General features: G+C 38.8%; 1 protein-coding gene across 1 annotated transcript in view; it reads left to right on the forward strand.

The window, feature by feature from the left end:
- Positions 1-12,744, forward strand: part of usp31 (ubiquitin specific peptidase 31) — a 233,316-nt gene that overhangs the window by 130,413 nt on the left and 90,159 nt on the right. The window contains exon 7 of the mRNA XM_042086217.1: positions 11,566-11,740. Within this exon, the coding sequence (XP_041942151.1) occupies positions 11,566-11,740 (175 nt within the window). The remainder of the gene's footprint in view (positions 1-11,565; positions 11,741-12,744) is intronic.

Genomic DNA, 12,744 nt, shown 5'->3' on the forward strand with positions numbered 1-12,744 from the left:
AGTTTTGTTCTAGCGTACCGTGACGTCTGGCTTTAAACAGCTGTAATCTAACGTTCTGACAAGCACACCAATTGCCTACCTTGTTCTTGCCCATCTGGAATAACTCCTCTAGCTTTGCTGTCTCCATCCTTTCTGTTTTCGTTGTTTAAACTTGTGATATCCATAACTAGTGAATTAGCCCAACATTGTGTGCTGATAACCATATATAGATAGCCGAGTAAAAGAAAACAACAAGTAGCCTTGTTGTGCCTGCGTGCGTATTCTGTCTTTAAAGTTTAATAATGTACTTTATTATCCATACGGAGAAATAACATGCAGAGTCTACCAAGGTCAATCTTGCCAAAAAAGCCCTCAAACCTGAAAACACATGAGGCAAAAGTGCAAAAAATCACAAAACTAACTAAACTAACATGCGCATATTTTTGTATTGCAATCATTGTAGCCTACAGTTGTAACGGCGCGTAACAGTCGTTTTACTCCCCGTATGCGCTCATTATAAAGAACGTTTAACGTGTCCCAAAAACAGCTATCAATTAATCACCAAACGTCTTATAAACAAGTATTGCCAGGAGCAACACCTTGCAAAAAATGATAACAATAGGCCTAGGCCTTTATATGGCTCTGCTCCTGCCTAGATTCGAACTCAGAACTGCCTGAAAGTTGCAGACCTGTTCTGGATATACGTGCATTAACCCACTCGACCGTCAGACATCGCTATCTGCTTCGAGTAGCCTATTGGGTAGGAATGTAGCCTACACTGGTTGCTGTGGCACAGTCTTGAGTGACCGAATTCGTTTTCCTTTGTCATATGAATGCTGTCATTTTGTTAACATTACTGTTAAGGAGATGCTGTAGGCAAAGGCTATATTTCAACCTCGTTAGTGTAGTAAAAAAAAATCAGAACTATTCACAAGGTTTCTGGGCAGCATATATATGTTCTGTTAGCAAGCGAACTTCTCATGACTACCGACAAAGTAGCCTACTGCCAGCTGACGAAGCTCTCATTTTAAAACATTACTGAGAGACAGGCACTGTACAATCAAGAAATCTTGCCACTGAATCCAAAACTATGTTAAACATTATGTACAAAGCTTAGGCTACAGTGGACTAGCATGTTGCAGGGGCTGCTAAAAACACAGAGAAACGCTGAAAACTCGGCCAATCACAGCCCTTGCTGTCGAATGCGCCGTCTGGTTCGACCGTGGAACGCCACAGCAGACTATGCTGCCCCCAAGCGGCTGCAGTTGTACTTACATTTCACCCAGCTGCGTGAATCACCTTGATCGTGAATGAAGTGTCAATTTTTAACTGGGACCCACTGTAGTCTGAGTCTTTCCTCCTCACACACTTTCAAGCTGCTAGTTTAAGTGATGCTAAGGCTGCCCAGCAACAAATAATAATAGGCCAATGTTAAGTTGATTTGCTCACTTGTATCCGTCAAGTTTGTATAACTAACCTACATAGGCTATGAGATTTAGTTCATTTAAGCTAAACAACCTATTGGCAAACTTTTACATCTGGGGTTACTTGCTAACTATCTCGCTAGCTCGCGTCATGTTATTTGAGTAGTGCTCACCAAAATCATAAATGAACATTGCGAGAGTACACTTGTTATTTTTTTTTTACATTTATTTTATCTAATGACAGAAAACACAAATGAACTGCATCCACATATCCTTATGTACTATGCACAACAATGTTTTACTAGCCTAAAACTGTTAAGCCTAAGACTAATTACTTTCACATATTTCTTAAAGTGGCAGGCACTAAATTAGATCAAGACACCACAAATGTGCACTCAATTAGACCTACACATCACATTAATGATATGCATAAGTGTAATAGATTAAAAATGAACATGAAGTATTCAAATTATGAAATAGTCTTACCTACTAGTAATTACGCACATCATAAAATACTATATATCATTAACAAAATATATGATCTTTATATGAATTCCAAAATATATGAAATAGAAACATGACATTTAGCCATAATCTTCTCAATGTGTGTGTGTCACTGTATGAAAAGTGGGATTTTCGTCCCTGTAAACGCCTAGCCTAGGTTTTCCCATGCTGCCTTCCGTGCAATTTTATTCACGCTGCTAGGCAGCCTGGATTCCAGGGACTTTGTTTTCACGTCAATGAAGGAACCAATCACAGAACGGAGGGGGGAGGGGGCAGCAAGATGATGACGACACACTGAAGTGGTTATGAGCTACGTGCAGACGCATTTGATAGACATTTGTAGCGCCCAATAAATGGCTCTTGGCATTCGTAAACCACGTTTCAAATGCAAGAAAATGAACGTGTAGTTCCCAGACCCCATCTCAATGAGATGAGGTCTGATGTTAGCCAGGCTAGTAAACGCCCTGAAATATTCCTAATTTTCGGCAGTTAATGACAATTTACAGACTGCGAACGTCTCGTTTGTCTGTGCCACATATTGTCGGAAGTACTAATGGCTCTAATTAGCATATGAATAGTAGCAAAACCGCGTCTGACATGAGTTTCCTTTCCTACTATTGGATGAAACCACTACATTTAAACGAGAAAGAAAAATCACTCGTGATTGGTTGGGAGATCTGTCACTGTTGGTCACCCTGGGTCATTATGAATGTAAACCCCATATATAAATTCATATTCCTATGATATGCTATTATGTTGTAGCCTATATTCATGTCATTATTATCCTATGTAGGCTACTACACTATTATTACCATCAAGTACATGAATGAATTTATTGAGAAAAGGAAAATTTGCCAACATGTTTATTCAAAGAAGGAGCTTTATTAGCACAGACACACAACTACAAAGCGAGTTCTGCCCTCACAACAAATGGGAAGCTCACGAGAAGCCCAAAATCCTACAGCACCTGGCTGTTTGCCGCCTCAGAGCAGTAGGTAGCTGGCGGCATTCTGTCTAAATTCGGTCCGTTTTGCAGATGTCTGTGGTGCGTTGCCCTGTAGGCTAGACTACTTCAGAGTCTGTCTCGCTTCCAGCAGCTGTAAAAACATGAACTGTGTCCCCAATAGTCCCCAAAAACGGATCTTACCTCTTTCTTCTCGATTGACTCCGAGCTGAACTCTTCACAGCTTCCGCCTGCTACGGTCTGGTTGTTTACCTGAAGCTCCTGCGTACTGTCTAGCAATAGGTCTTACAGGCAGCGGGAAAACAATTAAACGAGAGTGGTATGAATAAAAAACATAAATCACAGTAAAATTCAACAAGGAAGGAGAAAACAGTAAAAGTTACTTACACGCAATGGCATCATGACTTGCAGACATAGCTCCAACCAAATAGGAGGTCACAGCCTCATTATGAGGCGAAATTAGTCTGTGAAAACAAAATGTACGGTTAAGATCGATATCTATTAACATATCTATTTCCTTATAGCATACAGCAGAATGAAAGTATATTCTTTAAATCTTACCCTTGCTCCGGTTCGTAGCACCTACAATTTGTCTCCAAGTGAACCCTGGTAGGTAGGCTACGGCTGAAGGTTACCGTGGCTCTGATTTCCCGATGGCTGATAGTCGCTCTTGGCGCGGCCTGAAGAAGTAACCGCTCTTCTGGCACTAGATGATCCAACGCTCACCATCCCTCCAAGCAAAGGGAAGTGCTCGTTTCAAGATCCCCTCTTCTAGAAGGAATGACCGAGTGCCGACGATCGCGGATACGTTGTTTATGAATCACATTCAAGTAAAGTGAAGTAGCCTAACCCAACTGTAGGCTAGCCTTTCTGTTTGAATTTGCCGCGGGTGCTGGGCAAGCCCACACTGACTGTTTGTTTACCCTATCAGCTGTTCTACTGGCGAAAGCGACGGGTGGGTCTTCCACTTCTCACCAGAGAAATTGTCTCATTGCTGGGAGTTGTTTGGTTAACACATCCACTGTGCATTTAAACAAGACCAAAGAAAAGGTCACAGTCATGCCATGATGTTTGCATGGAATGCACCTTTTACCTTTATCGCAAAGCCTGATTAAAACTAATTGTTAAAATAAATAGTTTTGTGCATTTTTTTTACATAACATTGCCCATTGCTAATGACACAGTAATTAATCTAACATACTTTCATTAAATAAATCAATTCAAGCTAAACTTTAAGAGTCTATAGGCTACACAGAGCCTGATCTATTTATACCAGAGCTTTTCTTTAAAATTAAGTTAATACCTTTTAGAGAAATGTTACCTGGAGTTAAACTCCTCCTGCTACCCTGATTTGCATTTGTATCGCTCACAGCATTTTCATTTACATGTTAAAGCCTCCCCTAGAATTAGGAGGAGGGGGGTCATGGGGAGACGACTGCCTAGCAAGGCCCACGTCAATTTCTGACAATTCACGGCAGTTTTCGGTGTTGCCTGCATATTGCCGTGTACAGTCATATACCTGAACTTCCACGACAATCTACAGTGCCGCATACTGCTAAATACCACTTTTCATACAGTGTGTGTGGAGGGTGGAGCAGAATTTAGGATGTTCTCTAGATGTTCTCAATTCAATTTCTATCTAGCCTATGCCATGTTTCCATTATCTACCTCAAAAACAAATGTTGAAAGAATGCACAAACTGGAAATACTAGAGCACTTGGGTCATTCCACGCCAACTCAGCCACCTATGTACATGACACCTCTCAGATTTTGCTGAAAAGCAGTGAAAATATGCCTTATGTTACCAAACGAGGGAATCTGAAGTTTCAGGTCTTTGCCAGTGGCGTCCATTTGAATTTCGGGTGCCACGGCCGTAATTGACACATTGGAATTTCACATTTCATCTTTTGCCATTTTTGGAAGCCCATAACGTTTGTTCTAATAGTGGTAGAAGGCTGGAAACTGGTGTGGTAGTTCATTGTAGCCTGTACTACACAATTGGAGGCAGAATCAACATTACTTACTGTTTGGGTGAGAGGTGGGTCACCAAAGTCCTAAAAATGTTGACGGCATGTGTGATTTTTCACTTTTTGGGTGGCCTTAGCACCACAATTAATGATCATATTTATTCTAAACAGGATTATTTGTAATATGTGGGAACCTGTGGGAAGCAGTGCTCGCCAATTCAAACTTGACCAAATGGACCATGACAAAATTATGCCACTGCTTCCACAATTTCTTGGATAATAGTTAAAGACACTATTCAATTCAATTTTCAATTAAATTTTATTTGGAGAGTGACAGCGGCAAGGAAAAACTACCCCTATGTAACATTCTTGTTATTTAGTTCTTTAAAAGTTTGATGGCGGGTCTCTTTCATGGGGGATAAGGGGTTAATCCGTGACAGTCTCAGTATTTAATTGTTTGCCATCACTGAGCATAATACTAAGTTATTTCCACTATTTTCGTGCTTTATCATCACTAAATTCTCCCTGATCTACATTCCAGACTTCTGGAAACAATGTCCAAAATGGTGCATTATGAAGAATAAAATTCATATTATGGAGCTTCATAGTCAAAAATGTTATTTAATTAAAAGAAAGAACAAATATGTATCTTTATCTGGTATAAATCCCATTAGGATCATCAAGTGCCCACATGGTCATTTGGGGGTCCAAATATGGGGTTCCAAAAGAGTCACCTCTGCTGGAGAGGGTTTTTGGACCCCCATAAAATCCCCGCCAGTGGTACCATACCCTTCAAATTCATTTTGGCAAAAGCAAGGTTCCCACATATAACAAATAGTCAACATTTTTTAGGACTTCTACCACCTCTCACCCAAACAGTAAGGAATGTTGATTCTGCCTCCAGAATTGTGTAGTACAGGCTACAATGAACTACCACACCAGTTTCCAGCCTTCTACCACTATTAGAACAGACGTTATGGGCTTCCAAAAATGGCAAAAGATGAAATGTGAAATTCTAATGTGTCAATTACGGCCATGGCACCCGAAATTCAAATGGACGCCACGGGCAAACCGTTTGAGATATTGGCATATTTTCACCACTTTTCAGCAAAATCTGAGAGGTACCATGTACATGATACCCCGATTTTGGCTGTTTTCACTTGGAATGACCCACTTTGTAATGGTTAGTTAAATTATCAGGAGAGACCGCAGCCTTTGCCTTTTTTTTCCAAAAGGGAAATGCGGATATACTAGTTTACAAAGCAGAGTGATTATTTTATTATTACTTATTATGATTTTTTATCATTACATGATTATTAAACTTCTAAAGAATGTGTGTGTGTGATTTTATACATTAGTATTGTTGCGAAAAATATTCACACAAAATAATCGTAATAATCATGAAATCGTGATTATTCTTCAGACAATTATCGTACCACCAAAATATCTAATCGTGACCTCCCTAGTTGTGATCTCACTGTAGGAGCGGGGTTGTTCTGCCCAAAATATAGGCCCAATAAGTGCCCAAAGTGCGTTGCAATATGGCCACCGAGAAGGGCTGTAACGATACACCAACCTCACGATTTGGTTTGTATCACGATTTTTGACCCACGGTTTGATACAAACCTCGATTTTGTTTTTTTTTGGGTGTTGGGGGGGGGGGGTTGTTAGGCATTTTATTAAATAACATTTCAATAGCCTACCTTAGAACACCAGAGGATTATAATATAATATATCTGTACTATTTTATATCCTGATATAAAAATGGAGAATAATGAATTTCTAATATTTATGACAGCACACCTTATGCAGATTAGCCTATAGCCTAGGCCTACTATTTCCATTACAACTGTACCTCTTTACAGTTTTTCTCAATTTCTTTGTCCTGCTTAAGGAAACTGGGATCCACTTGGTTACTTATTGTAAACAAAGTAGCATAGTTGGCTAGCTTCTCCTAGTCTACTGGTTGGACTTCAGTTTCCTCATGTGTGTTTAAGTTTCAAGGTAATACTTGCTAACCAATGAAAGCAACGATAAATTATATAAATGATAAATACAATGAAAGCAACAAGAAATTATATAAATGATCATTTTTTAATTTATTTTTGGACAACGTAGGCTACCGGTAAGTAAAGCAGGAGGTGTGTGTTGCTTATGTGGCCGCGTAAGCTGCAAAGCGCTGCGTGAAACTCTAGAAAGGGTGTGTCGCGATTCTGCCTTCTCACACCGCGACACAGGTTTGTGGATATGAGTGTTGCGATTTCGGTTTCGAAGCACATATCGTTACAGCCCTATGGCCGAGCGGAAGGACTTGCCTAAAATGAGTTTATGACATGCTATGTTTAAGTTATTTTACACTGTACCGTTTAGTAACGTACTGACCTATTTTTCCATCAATACTCTTCTAGGATACACTAGCAAGAACAATACTGCATTGAATAGTATAATGTACTTGGAGCACATACCGTGAATGTATATGCATGTAAGCCTACTTTGAATGACAGACAGCATTGATGATCTGCACCATCAAAAATCCCAACTTTTTTAAATGTGTTGCTGAATTCAAAATGAGCTAAATATTTGTCAAAAAATATATCTCATTTCAACATTTGTTCATTCATTATCATTATGTTGTCATTATGTTCGTTCATTATCATTATGTTGTATTTGTTCTGTCAGAACTAGATTATTAGTACTTGTTTCATTTTTTGTGTTATTGGCGATTATACCATACTCTTCCTCTCTTTCCCAAGTTCCTGTTCCTGGAGTTGTTCACATTATTTGGGGTTTTCCTTCCTCTCTTACAGCATCTCAGGCATGGAAACTGTGGATTTTACACTACTTCAGGTAGTATGTTTTAAGTATGTAGTAAGTTGCTTTGGATAAAAGTGTCACACCTAAATGGCTAAATGTAAATAATCAAATACAGTTAGTCCCTGTAGTACCTACCTGGTAGCTTGTGATAAGTTCCATCTATTAAGCTACCTTGTGTTTTTATTTCATATGTTCATGGTCTTTGAATTGATGCCTCTGTGTTCTTACCTTTACAGCATAACCCCCTGGTCAGACGCAAGACAAAACAAACAGCTGTCATTCAATTTCAATTCAATTCAATTCAACTCACCACTCACAGGCTCATAGGTGGAGTTAGCAGGCAAGCAATTGTTGAGAAGGCCTACATAAGATGACAATAAATGATTGTGAAAAGTTGCTGGTTCCTCAATTTATGTTCGTAAGCCAAGTAGTCGATATATTACAAACATAACATAAGACAATATAAATGAACATTACGGCCTTACGGCATATTACGACTTTAATATGCTACCCAACTCCTGATACAGGCCATAGTCATCACACGACTTAGTGTAATGCCCTTCTGACGGCGTGCCTGATCTTCAGTTAAACCAAAAGGGCACATTTTGCTCACCCACTGCTCAGCAAGCTACATTGGCTACCTCTAGCTGCCCATTTCAAATTCAAATTCAAATTGCTAATGCTTGCCTACAAAGTAGTCTCTGGTTTTGCACCCACTTACTTGAATGGCTTCATACAGGCATATGTTACCTCCTGGCCATTGGTGAACAACACCTCTGCCACCCGTATGCTCAGGGCAATCCAAACTTTATTCTTTTGTTGTTCCCCGTTGGTGGAACGCACTACCAGTTCCTACCAGAGCAGGGACGTCCCTCTACCTTCAAAAACTCCTGAAGACCCAGCTCAACTCCTAGCACTACCATCAAGTGGACATGCTAAATCTAGCACTTACTGTACCACTTGACTATCCTCCTTATATAACTGTCACTTGATTGTATGGGAATAATACTAATTGCTGTACTGACATGACATTGTCGTACTGTACCTTGATTGTTCCCTTTTTGTAAGTCGGTTTCAATGAAAGTGTCAGATAAATTACTTAATGTAAGTGTTGAGTGATTTAGCCGGTAGATTAACTATTGTTAGGCTGACTGGCTTCAACAGCTAGCATGCTACTACTATTCTTATTCTGAGTCAAGTGCAGTGATTGTAAACAATGTCTGCCAAACCTCAACAAATGTCTGATTGTAAATGTGTAACTTCCATGTCAACAACTTTCAAATATATAATGTTACTGAGGGAATGCAGATGATGTCACAGCATAAGCCACTTTGGTTACTATCACTGAGTAGCAAAAAGATGAATTGAGTGGAAGCATTCAGTTTGGAAATGGGAAAGAGCTGTTGTGCTATAGACTATACAGTAGATTTAACAGGAATTCAAACCTGGGGTTCCATCAAGTTTCTCTCTCATGTTACTGTTGTACAAGACATGTTCTGCTGTGAGGTTGGATATTAGAGACATACTAAATTGTTTTATATATTTTTAAGTGGCAAGTAACATCAACACCCAGCAAAGGACACACATAATATCAACAAACTCAACAAATGCACATATTCCGCTGTACCACAACAAGTATTTACAGCAGTAACAGACAATTGCACTCCTCAACTGAAGGGGGACCACCCCAACAGCAATTCTTGTTTACTTTTATGAAAATGACAATGATATCTGATGCTATTAGAAATAAAAGATAAAATATCTCTACAAAATTGTATCTTGTCTTCTTTACCGATTCATTGGGTTTATGTTATATTAGCAAAGCACGTAATGTCAATAGTAGGCTATTTGAAATGTGCAGATGAATACTCAAACTTGTTTTTATATTACAATTGTATTGCAATCAGGCATTTCAGTTCACATAGAAGCTTAGGACTATTTGTCTAAAAATATTCACTGTTAAATGTGTTAGGAAGCATCAGAATCAGAATAATTTCAGATATGTTCAGATAAAGTAAGTCATATTAATGATTGAGGGTAAAACTGAAGGATTAGTAGTAATAGTTACTGTATTGTTAAATGTCCAGGTACATTTTAGAAGGTAGTCAATTGTAGTAGTAGACTGTATTTCCGTACATTTTGAAAGTGAACTTGGGGCAATAGTGGTTGAACTGCCTTGTTATGTGTTGTAAAAAAATATATCCCAATGATGCCTGATGCATCCTGGCCTCTTAATTAGTCATGGAAAACTGAGCAAGACATGTTATAGCATGACTTGTTATCTTTAATGTCCCTTTGTTGACATCACAGGTGCCTATATTCCCTTCTGTTTTTGTTTGGGACCGATTTATCCAACGACAATTGCGGTTAAGCGGAGACCCATTTTTCTGCATGTGTGTACTGTTTTCCTCGCCTGACTTAGCCAGACTCAATTCTATTATGAATTTGAGTGTAGTGTCCATCCATTTGGATTTGATTATGGGGCGTGTTTCAACCGATACAGGGGGGGGGGGGGGGGGGGGGAATGCTTCTGCGCGTATATACCTAACCAATCAGGGAAACAAAATATGTGAATCCTGTACGGAGAACAGCCAAAAACATCCTTCTTCTTGACAAATGCTTTAAGCTCTGTTTTCTGTTTTTCATGCATTTCGTTTTTTTTTTGTAAGTTATTGTAAATGTCAATTAAATGCCATTGTGGAAACTAAAGAAGTAGCTTGTTGTAAACAAAAATCGAAGTGTGCTCAGGTGACAATAATAATTATATTGAATTATTTGATTGGCCTACTGGACACCTCTGGTTCAGGCCCAGAGACTTCTCAATGGAGCGACTCCAGACTCTGGGACTGGCTTACAGGCTACTGTTTTCCCATATACGCTCAGGGCTTAAAGTATTCTGGCACCGTGCTGGATCTCCGGCGTGTAACAGCTGTGAGGAAGATTTCCTCAGAAGAAAATGTCGGTAAATCATCAGATCAATCAGAGGTGGAAAGATTTGAGAGAATTGTTAGGAAATGGCTTGTGGTGCTAAGATGATTTTTTTTTTTTATTCCTCTTTTTAGTCAACTTTAGCATGGGTTCACATACTTTTTCTTGCCACTGTAATGGGTGCCTACACTTCTTCACTTTTTGCCCCCCATAAAACCAAAAAAGAACAATAACCTCCCCAATATGCATCCTACAGCAAAGTTCTCCACAACAGTTATTACAAAATAAAATGGCAGCATCAACATGCAGATCAAATGTATGAATGATAAGAATTAAGTTTGCAGTCACTAATTATGATTTGCAGACTGCATGGTAACTTTTTTTTTCTAAATATTTATTTATGTTGATTGGTTTGCCAGCTGTTATTCAGGAAGTAATAGTCTTGACTGAGACAAGAATTAAAGCTTGTTATGTTGTGAAATGGGTGAAAATATTTTCTTTAAACCTTAGCATCATTCCATATCAGTTTAAAAACTTTGCCACCATGATCATTTTTTTTTGTCCAAACAGTCTGCTTGATCTCTTATTTCATTGAAGTATTTGCAGCAGCTTTCTAGGCAGTGTCTATCTATAACTGAAAAGGCATATCTCAGAAACAAAGATAGACAGGTATTTCCTGAAAGAGATACCAGTGCTAGGTGTTGAATGAAGAGGGAAGTTTGTATGTTAAGAGGTTCATTTGAATTATTCGCAATGCAGGCTGGAAAGAATATTTTAATAAGTTTGAAGAAGTCACAGAATAACAGTGCATTGCGATATCAGGCTGACATTTGCATATGATAGTCATAGATAATGGGGGACTGTTTGGACAAAAACATCTGAGATGATGACGTCAAATCCATTATGTTTGTGTTGAATTAACATGGTATAATCCCTTAGTAATTTGACCTAATCAAGTTTCATGTCACACGGTATCATTCTTTAGGTAGCCTTTTGGCAAATTTGAATCAGAACAATCTGACGTATAACCCAGAGAACATCAGGAGCCCATCCTTTATGCAAGGAGTGGCGAACCCTGCCTCACCCAACAAGAACACAGCTACTGACAAGATGATCCTACTCATCTGCAACCGAGCCTGTACAGGCCACCAAGGAAGACGGTACAGTTGCAGTTGTTACTGTCCTTTTATGATTCTTGATTGTGTTCATCCACCCCTACTGCATTGGCCAGTCCAGATATCAGTACCACCCAAGATTTGTTACACCAACAGAAGTAACATAATGCACGGTGACTTTTCTATATAATTAGCTGTTTTTTAGAAGAAAATATGTTTTTCTCTCTTCCATTCAAACAAACGGTGGAATCTTCATGACTTCAATATTGTATCAGGTTAATGCTGAAGGCTCGACTTTCTTTGTCTAGCCTGTCTAGATTATAGATAGATCTATCTATCTATAATCTATTGATCGATTAATGTACCTATCCATCTACCATAGGGCCGTGCAATTAATTGAATTTAACTTTCAATCTCGATTTTGGCTCCAAACAATCACAAAAATATTATAATCAAGAAAAAACGATGGTTTTGCCACCCTGCTTCTTTAAGTCTCGCACTCAACACGCCCCTCCCCTGTCCCCTCTGTGCACAGGCTACTCAAGCAGTTTGGGTTGTGTGTAGTATGTGTGCTCTGCAATATGTGCTGTTATGAATAGACTAAGTAGAATATAAGACTTAGGCCTATGAGATGTGTACATATTTTGAGTATGTAATAATATATGATTAATTTGTTAATAATATATATTCATATTTCCCTGTGAATATTATCTATTGTGTGTATTTTTGAGATGATGATTCATTAGTACCAATTACAAATTGTATTGTGTAACTGCTGTTTGTAAAGGCAGTGGTGTTACATCCTTTGTTATTTGACTGTAGCTATCAAAAGTGGTGTGAGACAAGAAAAAAGGTAGGCCTACTCATGCAGACTACAACTGGCGCGGTGTAGCCTACACAACTTTGTTCAAAATTGATGCATTCAAGTTAACTTTGCAAAGTTAGTGTTATAGCCTACTTATCACAACGTTGTCAATCGCAAACGCTAATTTATTCTAAGGTCTCTCTACGGAACTACCTGTTTAATTTGCGGAGGACGAAGAGAAAGC

This window comes from Alosa sapidissima, chromosome 3 (assembly GCF_018492685.1).
Source record: "Alosa sapidissima isolate fAloSap1 chromosome 3, fAloSap1.pri, whole genome shotgun sequence".
Classification (NCBI taxonomy): Eukaryota; Metazoa; Chordata; class Actinopteri; order Clupeiformes; family Clupeidae; genus Alosa; species Alosa sapidissima.